An 18863-nucleotide genomic window follows, 5' to 3' on the forward strand; every position below is an offset into this window, starting at 1 on the left:
AATATTATTCTTTTTCTACGCTTATTGTAAAAGAACATGGGCAGGATTTTTCAAATCCTTTTGTGACAATATCAGAGCATTTGGAGCTACGTGGACCCATGGAAACTTTTCCATGATGGCCAGAGTAATAATGAACAGCTCCCCACATCTGGCATCTTACCCTATTAATAGAGCCCATTTATTTTATAAGGTGCATAAATTAATACAGAAATACAGTCCACAGCTTGGAAAAGTTACAACATTTGAGCCAAGAAATGCAGCAGAAAGAGGTTTCCATTACTGCTTAAAATAGGAAACTATTACATATCACCCTAGAACAAGCAATGTGACAACACAGCCTTTCAAGGATGACCATCCAAGGCTTTGGTAATGTCAAATCTTATGCACAGAACTATTTTCATTTCCATTATTTTAAGTATATTCTGTGGGCATGCTATTTATATTCAGAAGATAGACAATATTAGTGCCAAAACAAAAATTTACTAAAATCGGATATGTCAAGTATAGAGTGCAGAAGCCTAGAAAATGTATACTCATAATATAATAAGTGTGTCCACAAGATAACCAAGCACATTGTAAATAGAACAAAATAAAGGGGAACCGTAGTGCAATTTTCTAACCGCTTTGTGTTCTATTCAAATACTAACGACAGCTGATGTTAAAAGACTAAATCGCTGAACACACCCAACAGGTGGGGCGGCAGGGCTGGGATAGCCTGAGCCCCCCCTCACAGGGACTTGGACACCACAGCCATTGCAAAGTGTTTGCAGGAACTTTTGGCCCCTAAAGTAGGATGTTCTTGGATTTGAGCTTTTTAATGCAAATGCTTGCATTTATTACTTTTAAATAACCAAAATGCCTGCCTACCTGTATGTAATCTGTTGCCTGCAACAGATTAGATAAAATATCCAACTTCAAACCTGTTTGGGTGTGTCCAGCACCAGTTCTCAAGCTGGAAATGTTTTCCATTGTAAATGGATCAATTAACATCATGGTTCCTCAGCCTTTGTTTTTTACAAGGTCATCCTTGAATGAGTTGTTTTGAGATATTCAAAGGGGAAAATATCTGCAAAAGATTGGGGCAACTACAACTAAGATTAACTCGAGAAAAGAAAGTCTTTGTAGGCATTGATTATGGGAAAGGACCATTGATAGGTGTTATAGGCTGAATTGTGTCCCCCTCAAATTTAGATGTTGAAGTACCAACCCTCTGTACCTCAAAATGTGACAGACTTTGGAGACAGCCTCTTTAAAGAAGTAATTAAGGTAAAAGGAGGTCATGTGGGTGAACCCTACTTTAATGACTGGCACAAGAAGAAGGGGTTAGGACACAGACATGTGCACACACATAGGAAAGACCATGTAAAGACAGAGGGAGAAGGTGGCCATGTGCAAGCCGAGGAGAGGCTTCAGCAGAAACCAACCCTGCCAATATGATCTTGAACTTCTAGCCTCCAGAACGGTGAGAACATAAGTATCAGTTGTTGAAGCCACACAGTCTGTGGTGTTTTGTTATGGCAGCAAACAAATAGCAACAGGTGAACGGCTGGAATGGAGAGAGGGAGAAACCTGAGCAGGGAGAGACATTTCTGGGGACACAGGCTCCAAAGGTTCTCCCATTTGATTTTGTCTCTTCCGGTTGCTCTGGAGGGACATGAGCAAGAGGAGCTTCAGACTGTGGGAAAAAGCCGCTTATGTGCCCAAGACATTCAACACAGAGAAGCAGAAAACAGGCCCCAAGAACACTCACAGAGGCCTCCCCCGCAAGTTTTAAACTTCAGAAAATGGGTGAATAAGGAGAGCTCTAGTCAACCATAAACGCAACAATGTAGAAACACAACCAGCTTGGGAAATTGCTGATCTAAGCTAGGATGGAACTTGGAGGAACCTTCTGAGGGAAGAATGTTTTCCAGAAAGGTGAGGGTGAACCCCGGGAGGGGTGGAAAGAGCAATAAGGACTGCCTGCAATCACCCAGAAAACAGTGATGATGATGAACCATCTCTTTGGCCTAACAGGATCTTGCCTTTTTAGAGGCCATGTGGGGACCCTCCTCCACCTCTGAGGCATCAGGCCAGTGCTTTCTCAGGGGCCCTGGGAAAGGGTGCAGAGCCTCACCTTCAGGATAGGAGCCAGGAAGACAGAGATCCCAGTTAGGATGAAGACGATGGTGCCTGTCACTCTCTGTTCCCTGGCAGAGAAGAGGACACAGTCAGGGTGGACTAAGAGATGCTCCCCGACCATTCTAGCCTTGGGCCCTCTGTGGCACCTTGAGGTGTGTCAAGGCCCTGGCCTCTGCCTTGCTTCCCTATTCCAGAGAGTAACCTGCCGCCCGAGACTCAGCTGACTGGCATTTGGGGAGAGAGGGAGCCTCGACAGAGGTGAGGGCATTTTGTAGGGGTATTTGGGAGGTTGTCCAGTGCAGTGCTAATAGCCGGGGTACTTGAGCCAGACCAACTTGGGTGTGGCTTTGCCACTTACTAGTTGTGTGGCATCAGGCAAGGCCCAAATGTCTCCGCCTCAGTAGGAGAGAAAATGGCACCTACCTGGAGGGTGGGTTGTCGTGAGGATGGAATGGGATATAAAGTGCTTCTTAGCCCTGCCCTTTGACTATAATAAGGTCCCATGTTTGTAGGGTATGACTAATGAGGATTCAGGGGAAGGGGGCCTGCTGCTGGCAGAGCCGGTAGGAGGGGGGGTGGGAGGGCAGGTGCGTTTTCCCTTGTGCCCAGGCCCAGACATAACATAGGTGGGAGTTGGTGGCTCTGGGATAGATTGCTCAGGCCCAGCCATCTGGGGCTCAGGGGTCTGGCAGGGGACCCTGCCCTCAGTAGAGAAGCCTCAGTCCGGAAGGCTGACAGCCCAGGTCTCCAGAGGCAGTGGGGAGAAGCTCACAGGACAGCCACTTTTTAGAATGCCAGTGTCTGGTGTGGGCTCAACCTGGAGGCCCTAAGAGGTGGAAGACGCGCTTCTCTGTCTGAAACAGGTCAGGGGCCTGACGTGGGGCATGAGAGGAGGGCCGAGTGAAGGAACAGAGGTGACAGGCCATGGGCTACAGCCCAGGGATGGGAGTGGTCCTGGAAGGCTTTCTGGAGGAATGGAGATGGAGTAGAATCTGAACCCACAGGAGGGTTTTGGGAGACAGTAGGGGCAGAGCATCTTAAAGAGGAGACAAAGGGATAGGTCAGAGGTGGCCTGTGGGGCTCTTAAGTGGCCTATACAGGTGAGAGGTGAGAGTGTGAGTATGGGCCGAGGTGGTGTACTGCTTGGATTCTATTAAGAAGAAAGCAACACTTAGAACTGAATTTTCATCTCCCTTCCTTCAGGAATATCACTTCTGTACATGTGGCTCTTGTCAGAGCAGGGGCCCTTTGCACCAAGATACGGTGATGGTAAGAAAAACCTGCTTCCCTTCCCTCAACCTAACCACTCCTGCTCAGGTGGTCCCCAAGCCCAGACCCCCACCTACCTGACCCCCAGGAACTGAGGCTGCTCCCCAGGGGCGCTGGTCTCTGTTTCCATCTTGAGGCTGTCAATGTGGGCAATGGAGATGACCGTGGCGGCCACGTACCAGGGGAGCCCCATGAAGGAGCACAGGGCCATAAGGACGCCAACCCAGAACAGGTCCAGATGGTAGCCAGCAGCCTTCTGCAGGGGCGGCAGGAGAGGAGAAGCTATCTAGGAGCCTGTTGCTGACCATTTGTTGGGGCGGATGGGTTAGACAGAAATCTCCCCAGAGCAGCCATTTTGTGGACCATGGTTCAAGGGCTCCTTGGGCCTTCTAGAGGGTACCCTGAGGTGGCTGCCATCCTGAGGTGCTTAGACCTCACCAACCTCAGAGTTTGGTGAGCCAGGGAAGGAGCACAGGTGTGGGAAGAGTGGGACGTTCAGGCTTGGAGAGGCCCAGGGCTTGGGTCCTTGGGAAGAAGGGCTCCTAGCAGTGGCCACAACATATTTGCCATTCCTGAATGAGGGGCCCTAGATTGAGCCTAGAGTGGTCCAGATTGGGATGGAGGAGAAGGTAGCCCGAATCTGCTTAGATGGAGGCAGGGTGGGGAGCTATAGGGACCAAGTGGGCGAAGGATGCCTCTGCCTCATTGTTCTGGGCCAAAATCCCTATCGGGATCTGTTCAGACTTCCAAGTTCATTGTCGGGAGGCACAGAGGCCGGAGGGTCTCTTTGAGAGAAGCAAGGTGCCCAGTGGCTCGCCCTGGGCTTGGTTGTGGTCTTTAGATCAAGTCACCCTGGCCCTGGTGGCCTTACTGCCAACTGGAGGTCACACTTCCCTCCCACACACACCAGAACTCCAGTCTTCTGGCTCATATTTTGCTTCACAAGTGGCCCAGAATTTTGATAGACCATCTCTCTTCTTTGTTCCTTCTGACTTTGTAGGAAGAAAAAGGTTGTGCTCCTGCTCCTAGCACCAGACTTACCCTCAGCTTGTTCTCCTTCCGGTTGACGATTACGGCCGTGATCTGCTGGTCCATGAAGATCAGGATGGTCACCAGTAGGGCAGGCAGGATGCTCGCTGGGTACACCCACCATGGGTTCTTCCCAAAAGGGTCCACAAACCAGCCTCGGTCTGACCGCGTGGGCTGAGTGAAGCAAACGGAGAGGGCCCTTTCCTCTCCCCCTTGTCCGAGGGCACTTGCTGCCCAGGCCCCACTCTGCTGCCTTCCTGCCTTTCCCCCACCAGGGGTACTTTTCAAATGTAATCTTTTCCCTTAAGACATTGATGCCTGCAACTTTAGAACAAAGAAACCCAATGCAAACAGACTTGGGAAGGGCGTGGTATCTGCAGGATGAAGGCGATCTTTTGTGGAAGCCACCTGGGATTGGCTGGGAAACAGGGAAGTGGGCATTGGGAGGGTGCTTGCACTTACTGCTTAATTGCAAACCAACAAGAAGCAGAAATAAGGCCCAACAGGCAAGAATAAAGCATTTGTTGGGACCAGTGCCTGATGCTTCGGTCTCTCCTCTCCAGTCACCTGTCCAGGGAGCATTATAGAATTGTCTATAAAACATTGGATATCAATTCAGCCTTACATATTGAGAATAAGGAATTATCTGTGCAGGAGCTGTCTGAAGTTCATCTTTTGTTTTAAGAGAAAGAGGTACTTTAATTTTCAAGGCCCATATCAGTTTTACGAGATAAGTTTAAGCTCCTCAGGAAAACCCTCCAGTAACATTGTGAAGGTCAAGCCCTCGAAGGCAGGGAGGGCTGGTTCTAGAACCCCTATCCCCCAGCCAGTGCCTTTGAAAGGGATCAGGATTCAGAGCTTAGCTACAAGCAAATGGCACCAACTCTGGACTAATGGGGAACTTAGGAAGCAGTGGTTCTCAAACTTGAGCAGCCCCCAGAATGCCCTGCAGGTCTTGTTAAGATGGAGAATGCTGGGCCCCACCTAAGTGCTTCTGAATCCATAGGTCTGGGGTGGGGCTAATTTACATTTCTAAAAAGTTCCAAGTGATGATGTGTTGGTGGTCTGGGCACCACATTTTGAGAATCACTGTTCTAAGGGATCATTTTCAGAACCCAGATGGCCTAGCTTGCAGACGGCCAGGAGTTGGGAAACCGTAGACTCTCAAGTGGAAATCAAGGGGCTTCAGCTAGATTCCAGTATCTTTCTTATCCTGTGGCTACACAGTGAGATTTCAATATTGTGAATAATGTGCCCAACCCACCATTTCAAAGGACCGCCCCCTGTCCTATACAAGAAGGGTGGAGCTTGCACGGAGAACCCACGTGGTTAAAGTTTGATCAGTGAAAAAGGGAAACGGATCTGCAACTGGGGACAGGCAGAGCTAGTGCCCAGAGCAAACCTTGATGACACTGGGAACGTGAAGCTTGGGGGTTTCCAGCCCGAAACAGGCATCGATTCCACAGAACAGCAAGATGGAGAAGACAATGGAAAAGTCAGCTACCAGGGCCCGGACCTGCAGAAAGATGAGCAAGTGAGTGAAGCACCTGCCCACCTGCAGGTGGACCCAGTCCTCAGGCAGCAAAGTGGAGACTGGTTAAGAGCTTGGGCTCTGAAGTCAGCAGGCCTAGGCTCAGATCCCGGCTCTGCGATCTTGGGGAAGCATGTCATCTCTCGGAGCATTGTTTTCCTTATCTGTAAATGGAGATAATAATAGCCCCCACCTCATAGGCATAAGTGAGCTATGATGCATACTGAAGGCTTGGCATATTTCAGTCAAAGTGGACTTGTCATTATTCATGTGGCATGGCAGCCATCGCTGACCACACTTTCTGGTGTGACAGACTGAATTGGGTCACCCATCAGGGGTGGTAAGGGAAAGGGCTGAACTGGGAAGGAAATCTTAGTTCCTAAAAATGTGTGACACATTGTTGCATGGCCACCTAAACTGGAGGGGAGAGCCCCCCAACTCTGCTGGGGACCCCTGGCTACTCTCACATCTTCTTTCTTCTAAGAGTCCTTGGCTTCTTGCTCCTCTCTTCCAGGAGGCCCATCCTAGGCCAGGCTCTGGACCTCACCCCCCTGCCCTCCGACAGCCCTTCTAGACCACCACTACCCTGCATCCTTTTCTCTGTCTCTTCAGAGACATCAGTTTCCAGAGAACAAGGAAAGAAATTAGGAAGGTCAGGGGCAGTTTACAGCACAATGAATTCATTCCCTACTCCTACTTCCTACTCCTCTTTAAAATTGATATCAAAATAACAAATGTAATTAATTAAAAACCCACGTAGTATAAAAAATAAAGTCCCCCACTTCATCTCTTCTTACTCAGGTTCCCCTTCTGGATACTCTCATATGTCTACTTGTTTTCAGTTGTTCTGGTGGTTTCTTTCATGTCGTTAATGAATATGCTATACTTTTATATTTCGATTCACTAATTTAAGGCATTATCTATTGAAAAGATTTAGCTTACTTCACTATCCCTCCTGATATTTCTCATTCTCAGTCTTTGAGAGTTATTTTTAGACTCATTCCATGGGATTCCTTGGCACTTTCAAGTTATATAATCCAACCTCTCCACTAACTTTTCCAGTATCGCTCATTCTCCAACACGCGAGTCCAGGCTCGCTGCCCCATCCCCCCACCACCGTTCTTCTCCCCCAAGCCCTTCCATTTTGTGACTCCCCCGCTTTGATCTTGACAGGGTCAAAGCTGAGAATGCTCATATTCTCTTCTGTAAACACTTCTTCTGTGTTTCATCTATAAGCTGATCCTAAAAGTTGAAAATCAATAACAGCTTTATATTATGCTCATATACAAAAACACGGGTCACAGCAAAACCAAGCAGTGTGCCAGGTTTACACTTGCCTTCCTACAATATTCCTAGCATCCAGATCAAAAAGTTATTAAGTTAAACCATATGAATCTTTTTGTAGGTCAAAACAGTCACAGATAACAATAGATCCTCAAATAATGTCATTTCGTTCAACGTTGTTTCATTATAATGTTGAATGGGAAAAAATCGATTCCCAGCCAGGACCCCAAGTTCTCCCTATGTCTGCGTGGGTTTTCCCTGGGGACTCCGTTTCCTCCCACACCCCAAAGATCTGCCCAGGCAATGAACTGGTATGTCTACATCGTCCCAGTGTGAGTACAGGTGTGAGATGCGCCCTGCGATGGAAGGGTGACCTATCCAGGGTGGGTCCCGCCCGGTGCCCTGAACTGCTGGGATTGGCTCTGGCCACCTGCCACCCTGAACTGGAATCAGCCCATGGGAAAAGAATGATCTTACTTGTTTTTGTTTATCTTTCTTAAATTTATATATAGTGAACATTTGTTTCCATGTGTAATATTAGATGTCATTTTGCTTAAAGTTGTAGTTTCCAAGAGTTCATCAATAATGTTAAGTGAGGACTTACTGTAAACAATTTCACATGGTCCAATCTAATATAAAGATGGTTATGATAAACAGCTGTGAATTCTACCATATTATATGATGGACGTAATAAACACCATAATTTAGTAGATGTCTCTTCTATCATTCAGTGGCATCCCTGACCCTGCTCTCTAGATTGATCCACTGGTCTGAAGTTATAGTTTATTATTCTAATAATAATAATGTCTTTATACTTTTACTAAATATGTACATAGCCCTTAACAAAGTATGGCATTGTTTCACGTGATTTAAAATTTCACATAAGTGGGATCGTATTGTTTGTAATCTTCTGTAATTTGCTTTATTTGCGTAACATGTTTGCGATATATTTCCTTGTGGATAGATGTAGCTGTCGTCTGTGTATATGCAGTGCAGCTGCATGTTTGTATGATTGTTTTCCACTTATTTCTTTATCCTTCTGTTTATAGATACATTTAGATTATTTTCATCGTTTTCCTCTTAGAATCAATGTTTTTATGAACATTCTTGTATGCATGTGAGAGTTTCTCTGGGGTGTATACCTAACAGTGGAAGTGCGAGGCTGAAGATCGTATCCATCTTCAGCTCTGTCAGAGAGTGCCAATAGCTCTCTAAATTGGGTGTACCTGTTTATACTTCCACCCATCGCTTTTCATCTCCAACACTTGGTATCCCAAGACCTTTCTATTTTTACCAATCTGATAGGTGTAAGATGATGTGGTCTCATTCTTCTCTGCAACACTAAGTTCCAAGAGGCAACAGATCAATTTGGAAGTAATTTGAGGAGGGGAAAGATGGTGGTTAAAGAATTTCATTCTACATGAATTATATTTCATCCTTCAGGAAACAGACATTCTCAGATGCAGTCACTGCTCTACAATTTTTATGTAAGAGGTGACTTACGGGTATGATCTGGTTAGAAGTGGGTAAGGAGGAAGAGAATTTGTCTTGAGGAGGCATTTGGGTTGCAAGCACACTATTTTTTACTGATTTTATATATTGCAAAGCTTCCTAAAGAGCCTTTTCTTTAATCTTTACAAAATATCGGGAAAGATCCAATGAAAGATTTTTATCTTTATTGTTATTATTAGTAGTAGCAGTAGTAGCGGTAGCAGTATTTAAGATGACTTTAGGAGAATGCGCATGGGTTTATGGTGGAAGAGGGTTGCTAAAATTCTTCTGAGTGCCCCTCCCCATTGCGCAGCTATTGTGCACATATGCAAGTGCTGTTCTGATTAATTAATATTTTATTCTGACCACAGAACAGAAAATAAAATTAAAACTAATAGTTAGCATTTATAATAGCATTAAAAAAAAACCCTAAATACTTAGGAATAAATCTAATAAAATATATGCAAGACCTAAAGACCAAAACCTGTGAAACATTATGGAGAGAAAGAAGACCTTAATAAATGGTGAGGTATATACCATATTCATGAGTAAGAAGATTCAAAATTTGAAGGGTTTTAGTTCTTCCCAAATTGACATGGAGAGTCAATATATTCTTATCAAAATTCCAACAAGTTTTTATTTTGGTGAAAAATTTAAGATGGCTCTAAAACTTATGTGGAAATGCAAAAGGCCAAGGTATTATTGAAAAAGAAAGACAAAGAAGGAGAGGTTGGTCTGTAAAATATAAGCCACAGACTTATAAGCCATAGAAATGAAGATTGTGATATTGGCATACAAATAAACCGGTGAAACAGAATAAAGAACCTAGAAATAGACCTCATGATGTGTGAACATTTGATATATCAAAGAAAGCAGAGTAGTGGGGGAAAGAATGATCTTTTTTAAAAAAGTGCTGGAACAATTGGCTGCCTATATAAAAACGAAGAAATATTATCTCACACTATCTGTCAAAAGCAATTCTGATAGATTGTAGATCTAACATAAAAGGAAAAACAATGAAACTTTTAGAAAATAACATAGGAGAATATCTCCTGTCCAATATTTTCCTTGAGGAAAATTTTGGTAGATTTGATTACAGTAAAACTAAGAATTTCTATTAATCAGGAGATACCATTAAGAAAGTAAAAAGGCCAGTAACAGAATGGGAGAAAGTATTTGTAACACTTATGATTACTAGTAGGTTTCTATCTGGAATATGTAAAGAACTCCTGCAAATCAAAAATAAGAATTTGGACAATCTAACAGAAAATGTGCGAGAGATCTAAACAGGCACTTCAAAGGAAAAGGTCAAATGGCTGTATGGCCAATACACACATGATAAGATTTTCAACTTCATTAGTCATCGGGAAAATGAAAATTTTAAAAACACAAAGAGTTACTACTAGACACAAAGACTAACGATAAAAGTCTGACAACACAAAGCATTGTCAAGGGTACTTGACAATAAAGGAACCCAGTTCTCTCTGACTCTACGTCTGAGCTCTTAACTTGAAAAACCTCAGTGAGCCAGTGCTGATGTGTCTATTCTGTGAATGGGTCAGAATCCTTGCAGGGAGATCTTGAGAACAGTCTGACTATAGGTCCCCTCCTAACTGCAGGGTGAGCTTACCTTGGTAGGGAAATAGCGGCTGAATTTGAACTTTTTCAGGGTCAGGGTCATGGAGTATGTCCCGAAGAAAAGGATGAAGGACATGAGTGCCAGGTCTGGGATGAACTGGCAGGAATTCCCAAGCAGGCGCCCACCATAGTTCAGACACTCCTTCTTGCTCAGCAGGGACCAGTCCAGCTCTGTGAGGTTAAGGGGGTTGTACTTGGAGACCAAGCACAGGAGAGAAAGGGTCAGGACGTGTGCCCTCCTCCTGCAATCCTCAGGCATCCCACACTCCCTTCCTGCCCTCAGAGGGGCCCCCACCCTGCCTGGCCCATGGTGCCCAGCAACAGAATGATGTTCCTGGGACAGGTTGCTTTAAGGAATGACTAACTGGAGGCTCCTTGGAAAGATTAGGAGCTGACATGTGTTTCTTCGTTGTGTTCTAGGATGCGCTGCTGTGTTAGCGAGGAGCAAAAGCAGAGGGTGGGATGCCCTCTCCCTCAGCAGGCCTGGCTTCTGGCTCAGTCAATCAACCATGGGTCCTGTCAGCACTTCCTGGAGTGCCTCACATTTATTCTCCACTTTCCTTCCCCTACACACACACCCCTTCACATATGGAGGCTCACATTTCACCCTTGTCAGATTCTTTTTAGGTCAGTTGCTTCAGTCACTTCCCCTTTTGGTGTCCCAGATGACTAAAGTCCAGGGCACACAAAATAATTATTTATATATATTCTTATTTATGTTCCTATACATATATATTCCTATATATATGTTCCTAAGTGTGTGTATATATATATGTGTGTACAAATATCACATATACACACATATATATATACAGACATGGGTTTATATATGTTTCTAACTATAATAAAAGGAAAGTAATTTATAACAAAATTTAATATATATTTTAAAAATTTAATGTGTAAATTTTCAGGAACCTACATAATGAAGTAAACAGATGCTTGCAACTAGCAATGATGGATGTTTGGATTAAGAGAAGTGTGGTAGTTTGATATGACGGTCCCCAACAAATCATGCCTCCCTCTGTTCATGCTCCTTTGCAATGTGATGCCGATGGTCCTCCCATCGAAAGGAGAACTCTATTTCTCCGCCTCTTTGAATCTGGACTCCCCTGGGCCTGCTTAGACCAACAGAATGGGGAGGAAGTGGCTTTGAGCAGGTTCTCAGCCGAAGCCTCGAGGGGCCTTGCAGTGTCTGCTCTCACCTTCTTGAACCCTGAGACCATCATGCTGAGAGAAAGCTCAGGGTTGGAGAAAACCACATGAAGAGAGAGGCCCGGCCATCTGCTGAATGTCAGAGTATCCCTCTCACTATAGCGATTAAAAATGCTTCCTGCAGTGTAGCATGCCTCTACCGCCCACTGGCTTGGCCCACCGTCTCTCTCCCAGCTCATCTCTAGTGGTTTCCCTGTGCGACCCCACCCTCACACTGCCTTGGCCGATAGTCCACTCACTGCCCTGGAAAAGGTTTGTGCTTTTCTTCTGGTGCTGGTCCCTTGGCCTGGAACATACTTCTCTCTACATAACCAACTTTCCCAACCTCCAAGACCAGATCACATTCCGGTTCCTCCATGAGGCTTTCCTCTCCAGCGTGGAAGTGTACATTTGGCCATATTTGACGCATGGCATGCTCTGCTTGTGCTGTCCATTACTTTTCAGGTTTGTCTCCACAGGCTTATTGCAAGCAAGTTTGACGGAAGGCCATGTCTGTTTCTTATATGTCTTTTTAGCCTTCAAAGTGCACACAGCACCTTGATGAATATCATAAGTATTCAGACACAGGTGATGACTGATTTCATTCTTCTCTCAAAATCGGATATTTGAAAAGTCTTCAGTTAAGCTGCCAACTGAGCAGTCAGCTACCTGTGCGGCGGTAACTAAAGCAACCTTGGGGACATGAGAGGTCTAAAAATCCTCCCCAGGGCCTACCAGGTGCTACCCTTCACCTGGTTTTGGACTTCCCACCATTGGAGCCACTTAGGCTGGGCACTCTCTCCTGAGGGCCACCATTCATTCTTATTGGAAGAGGCAGACCAGATCTGGGGGCCAGGGGACTCATGAGCACAAAGGACAGATCAGATTCACTGAGCGGGGAGCATGAATATACTTTCTGGTGCTGGGGAATGGCATTGTTGGGTGAGAACTGGGAGTCCTAGGCAGAAAGACAGGGAAGAAGGTAGAAAGATATGGGAAACTTTGTTTACAGCGTTGTTTGTACACTCCCATTTACCATTCCTCATGTCTACCTCCCCTTTGTGTGTGTGTATGTGATATTCATGCACACGGATTTAATGGAATGAGACATGTTTTAAAATGGGATTTTGACAGTATGTATGTAAAATAAAATTGTTCATTGACTAGGCTCCACAAATGATCCTTACGGGCAGCTGGGGTTGACCTCTGTTAGTGTCGGGCGCCATAAGATAGTCTCAGTTTCCCAACTTTCCTCACTCTCCCCCAAGACAGAAGCTCTTGAATTCTGATGTAAGAGGAAAGGACTTACCAGAGAAGTGTTGGTGTTTGGTGGCAGCAAGGCTGAAGCATTAAACCCAGTTGTGTTTGCTGTGGATGAGCACAGAGCACAGGGTCAGCGGCTGCAGGGAGGGGAGCCTGCGATCGTCCCCCTCCTGGGCCCCCGCCATTTCCCATCTCCCTCTAGCTCCTTGGTGCCAAGGGTTGGCTTCCATTGTGAGGGCGGCTCACCGAACCCCTGCCCCTTTTCACTCTCCTCTCTTTGTCCAGGAAGGCGGCGGTGGTAAGGGGATCCCGGGCCACAGCTGTGACAGACCAGCTGGGCCAGGCTAAGGCAGCTCCTGACTGACACTGAAAAGCTGGCTTTAAAATCTGAAGTAAGGGATCTGCCACCAAGACAGTGCTGACACAAATTAGTGAATGTGCTTTGTGAATCCCTACCAGCTCTGTGCTCTTTTTTTTTTTTTTTTTTTTTTTTACAGCAGAAAAGAAAAGCTTTATTAGAAGGGATAGTACACTTCCAGACATGGAAGCAGGCCTGAGTAAGAGAAGCATGGCTCAAAGGACAATGTCTGTACTCTTAAACATTGTCAAAGAACTTACTCTATGCCATGCACCATACAAAACCCTTAACATACACATCTTGCTAAGTTCTCAAATCCAGAAGAACTATCCCTGTTTTAAAGCTGAGGTAACCGAGGCCCAGAAAGGTTAAGTGACCTGCCCATTGCCCAAGGTCACATAGCTCATGCTTGGAGGAGCCACGACCCATACCAGGCAGGCCGGCCTGAAGTCTGGACACCTCCTGGCTCCACACAGCAAGCTCCCTTCCCTGCTCTGCTCCCCTCTGCACACACTTCCCTTCTCTCCTGCCCTGTCCATATGTGCTATTTGTTGTTGTTGTTGCTGTTGTTTTTCAGGTCAGCTGGGCCTGTAAGAACTCATTGGCTTGATATTATCTTCTCTAATCTGCCTCTTGAGTGTAAGCTGAAGAAAATTATACCCAGGACCTTGCCTCAGCATCCTTAACTTTAAGCGGAACATATGGGAGTTCCCATCAGGGGCCATGAGAAGAGTTGAGTGGAACTGTGACCCCCTCCCTGGGGGACGTGGCCATTCATTATAAAGGCAGGCCTTGGGTGGTCCCATTTTTCCTCTCTCTTGCTCCTACCCTGCGTAGGTGAAGGAAAAGGGCCAGGTCCTCCTCACCTTCCTTCTCCAAGTGAAGGCAGACCGAGCAGGTTTAGGGGGGTGGGGTGGGGGAAGGCCTGCCAGTTTGCTGGCAATAAATCTGAAATGCATTGCAAGCCCCGTTTAGCTCCTGCTGGCTGTGATTAAGAACCCAGAGGAAAGAAGAGGCTATTACTGAAGCTCTCTTCAGCCTTCTAGCTGTCACAGGTGGTTGTGATCACAGGGCTCCTCTATGTCGCCCACTTCTGGGACAGTTAGGCAGGGAGTGTCTAAGGAATTCGGCCTCAACCTAGGTCAGAATACTCCTAGAAGCTCTGTAACTCAGAAGTTTGTTACAATTAATCTGAAGAAAGCTTCACTCTATAGCCATCAGGGACATTTGCTTCCTTTCTTCATACCACTGACCATTGCGTGACACGCAATGAACCATGAAGCAGAGACGGTGGGCATGAAGGCTAACTCGGGGCTACGCACACAAATGCTAGAGGACTCCCAGCTAATGCCTGAGCCTGGCGAGCTCAGATGCCTTTCCACTGCCATAGTATCACACCAGACAGTCCTTGATGTCTTCTGCTGAGCCTTAGCCATTCTTTTGTATCGAGAACTTTGTGTGATTTATCTGAAAGCCACTTTGAGAAGAAGGAAGAGATATAATATGGAAAATTCCAGAGAGTGTCCAAGTATCAAATATTTTAAAATTCTAGTGTTTATAAACAGTACTCACTTGGGATTGAAAGCAGCCAAGTCAGTGTGTGCAGCGTCCATAAATAGAATACAAATCAGTTACAATGGAAACAAGATTAAATTTTAAAAGAGTGCGCCCCCAAACAAGCTCTTATGACAGATGAAGAGTGACAATGTGTGATAGTGTGCCATAGTCAGACTGGGTTTTACAGTAAAACTAGGAATATGAAACAATTGATACGCGAGTAGTCCATGGACTGAGAAAGAAACCCTCCTCAGTGAGTTCCCCTCTCCCCAGTCTCCTAAATGTCTAGAACTTTCCTTTTCTTATTCTCCTAATCAAACCTAACTTGTCTTAGTTTCAGTTCCTTTGTTCTCTGTGAATAAACTGAAGTCCAATCTTACTAGTTAGTGGTTAATAATGGCTCAGTATTCCTAATTACTAGTTCAACAGAGCAGTAGCTCTCAAACTTAAGCACGGTCAGAATCACCTGGAAGGCTTGTTAATATACAGCTGGCACTACCCCAGACTTTCCTATTCAGCAGGTCTGGGATAGGGCCCAAGAATTTGCATTTCTAACAAATTCCTAGATGGTACCGATGCTCCTGGTCTGGAGGCCACACTTTGAGAACCATGGCAATAGCGTGACCAAGAAATATGAGGTGACATCAGGCACCTGGGTCAGGCCAGAGGGGATGCTATTTGGAGGCAATTGGATTTCTTTATGCCCCTCAAATCCTGTCTTATTGCTTCTATGTGCCCTGTTTCTAGGATACCCCTGGATTTGGTTTCTCCTGTGGACAAAAGATGCTCAGGATGGCCAAAGACTCTCAAATGACCCCAGAATTTCGGCCATTTCTAAAAGATAACAAGGACGTGTATTTCCAAAAGCTTTGTTTGTAGGAATATTTGTGTTTGGTGCAATGCATCTACAGAGGGCACAAGCAGCCCATGAGAATACCCTGATGGGGCCCAGCCCACAGAGGCAGGATTTGCTGTAAGGCAGAACAAAAAAGGCCTACAGGTAGTATCGCCTCGATTCCATGGGCAACCAAGGAGTCCCAGCTTGGGACAATGTGTCCATTCACCCATCATTGGAGTTAAATAGAATAACTCAAAATTAATGATAGAAAAAAATTAAGTCTGGACTTCTTTACAAAATCAGTGCAGTAATGTAGGGAGAGAGGACACAACCAGAATTATACTCCCTATGGTCAGGGCGACTTTATCTCCACAAGGCCTAGACTGAAGCAGGGTGCACAATAATTGTGCTGCATATATTTTTGATTGACTTGTGATAAATTTTTTTAATCGATAGTATTATTAAAGGGCTGAGCAACACAATATCTACTTATTTCCTCCTACCCAATTTGAATACCTCACAAAAGTTCCATGAGACTGGTAGGGCCAGCATTGCTGTCCCTCTTTTACAGCTAGGGAAACCAAGGTTTGCTGTGACCTTGGGTGGTCTCTGGACCTCAGTTTTCTCTCTGTGGTTCCAGCCTGGTGGTACTCAGAGATATGGATGGATTTCTGGGTCCCGCTCCGTAGCATTTTGGGCACTATGGGCACATCCCACTGAAGGCTCTTTGGGGCATGATTATGACTGAGAAGGAGATCAGGGGTTCAGACTATGGGATACTCTTACTTTACAGATGACAACTTTTTGGTCAGAAAGGAACCATAGGATTGGCACAGAGGATTATCAGGTTGACCAGTTGTTGATTTAGCCTCCTGTCCAGTGCAGGGGTCCTTTTTATAATGCCCTTGGCAGATGGACATCTAGGTAGTGTCCAAGTAGCTTGTGACCACCCAGTGGGGCCAATACTCAGGATGATGGTTCCTGCCACTCTAAGTTATCCCCTTAATTTAGTCAGCATCTTGTTCCCTGGAGCTTCTGCTTCTTACTCCTTGTTCTGCATCCTGCAGTAACACAGAGTGAATCAGGGACCCCTGTGACGTGACAGTCCCTCTCTCATACCTCTCCAAGATGCCGAATAACCCCAGGTTCTCTAGTTGTTTTTCAAACAACATGGTTGTCAAGCCTTCCCTCACCCTGACCAACCCTCCTTCCTAGATGTATCCTCATCTGTAGGGATGTTCATCTCTCTGGTGTGGCCTCACCTTACACCCTGGGAGCAAGGTCATGGAGAGCTCATGGTATCATGCTCTCGTGGAACTGAAAGGGATTTTAGGCCCCATCAGGTCTACCTTTGGCCTGCAGCAGGGACCCTGGGCAGCATTCCTGACGGGTGTGGCCTCCCCATCACCCACACGCTGAAGCAAAGCAGGTTTTCTTTACTTCTTGGGGTGTTCCTGCTCACTCCTGATTACGACTCTGGTCTCTGGAATTATGATCCTCATTAGAGCTACTATCCCTTTGGCTTTCTTCCAAACACTGGGTTCAAGACCTGCATTTGCTCCCTTGCGACAGTAGTTGCCCTCCCAAGCAGGCTCACCCTCCTACATTTGAGTAGAGAGATGTGAAGTGGGGGAGTGGGGCAGTCGGGGAGGGGGTGGGCGCCCAGGGCACCATTGGGGTTACTGATCACCTGTGTCTGGAGCGACGCACTCGCATCTGTAGGTGGTGATGGAGTCAGGCTTAAAGTCCATGTTGATGGGGTAGTACTTGAAGGCACCAATCATCTTCTTGATGGCATCATAGATGAAGATGAAGCTGATGAGGGTGGAGAAGCCCTCCTCGGTGAAGCGGGTGATATACTTGATGATGAAGCTCGCATCTGTGGCCACCAGGATAAGGCACTGGATGGCTGAGTGTAGGCCAATCCAGAGGCGGAACTCCATGTAGTCCAGGCCATTGCCTCTGGAAGGCAGAGGAAAGGGGGGGGGCCTCCAGCCCAGAGCTCTGGACTGTGCTTGGCTCCCCACACACACCCCCAGAACCCCTGAGAGGTTCATCTGCTCCCCCTATGGTACAGACGCCCTCCTAGAAACTGCAAGAGGACTGGGGACAGAGACAATTCCTAGGTGGGGTTGTCTGGTCTTTGAGAATTCTGGGAATCTCATGGGGGTGGCAGGTAGGTGCTAGGACATCTCATTTCTCACAATTTGGAACAAACATCCAGAATGAATGAAGAAAAAAAACAAAACAAGGAATTTCAAATTGACAGAGCTGGGTTAAGTCTTAGAAATGGTCCCATATTGTAGATGAGGCAGCTGAGCCTGGAGTGGTGACAGGAGCCGCCCAGGTCAGGATGTAGCCTTCTGATCTCCAACTCAAGACTTTTCATACATTGCACTGACTTCCAAGTCATAACTGTTCATGAGCAGAGTGGCATGGATTCTCTTCTCTCATCTTGCCTGGATGTCTCCCCATCAGCTATGCTAATATGCACTAAGATGGCTTTAAGGCAGGTAGCTGGAGGGATTCAGGAGGGACCACCCGGCAGTCCTTCACATAGGTAAAGACGGCTTTGGTACCTCCTACCCCTGCCTCCCCTTTGGGGTTGTTCTTCCGCCCCAACCTCAGTGGACTGCCCCAGGAGTGAGAACAGGCACCGGGGGCCACCAAGGGGCACCTACTTGCTAAAGTCAAAGAGGAGCTTCTCGAAGATGAGGATGGGCCCTGTGCTGCTGAGGATGATGAGAGGCTGTCCCGAGAAGAGGCAGAACAAGGAGCCGGCCATGGCAGTGCCCAGGAAGCTCTCCATCACTCCCTGGGGGCACAAGGAGGCAGGAGAAGGGCCTCTTGGCACAAAATAGAACCCAGCTATCTCACCGGGGACCCGGGCCACAGTGCTCATCCTTTATTCCAAGTCTTCTGCTCCCCAAATTCTGCTCCCCATCTCCCACTCTACAACCTGCCCCCCGCAATCACCAGCATCACTCTCTCGAATTCCATTTGGATAAAGGGCCCGGGCCACTTTCTTTGGGTAACTTAGGGCCTCGAAAACAGGACTGCCAATGGTTCTGCTTGTCCCACTCTACTCTCAGCTCAGCCCATTCATCCATCCAATCATTTATTCATTCAAATATTGGTTAGGTGCTTTTGGAGGTTAGACCATTCATTCATTAATTTGAAATCCATTAAGTGCCTACTGTGTATCTGGCATTGTGCTAGATATTGAGGACCCATCAGCAAACAAGATAATGCATCTTCAGTCTAGTTGGAGGTACAGACAAGTAACCACGCGA

The 18863-nt window shown here is 46.3% G+C and overlaps 1 protein-coding gene across 2 annotated transcripts in view; it reads right to left on the bottom strand.

Annotated features, from left to right (window-relative positions):
- Positions 1-18863, bottom strand: part of SLC4A5 (solute carrier family 4 member 5) — an 88716-nt gene that overhangs the window by 11832 nt on the left and 58021 nt on the right. For both annotated transcript variants that reach the window (XM_039852345.1, XM_039852346.1), the window contains 8 exons: positions 18252-18385; positions 17261-17532; positions 12864-12922; positions 10356-10556; positions 5822-5935; positions 4432-4593; positions 3468-3646; positions 2117-2189 (listed from right to left, as the gene is read on the bottom strand). In XM_039852345.1, the coding sequence (XP_039708279.1) occupies positions 2117-2189; positions 3468-3646; positions 4432-4593; positions 5822-5935; positions 10356-10556; positions 12864-12922; positions 17261-17532; positions 18252-18385 (1194 nt within the window). The remainder of the gene's footprint in view (positions 1-2116; positions 2190-3467; positions 3647-4431; positions 4594-5821; positions 5936-10355; positions 10557-12863; positions 12923-17260; positions 17533-18251; positions 18386-18863) is intronic.

The sequence above is a fragment of the Pteropus medius genome, unplaced genomic scaffold (genome assembly GCF_902729225.1).
Source record: "Pteropus medius unplaced genomic scaffold, Ma_sr-lr_union100, whole genome shotgun sequence".
NCBI lineage: Eukaryota > Metazoa > Chordata > Mammalia > Chiroptera > Pteropodidae > Pteropus > Pteropus medius.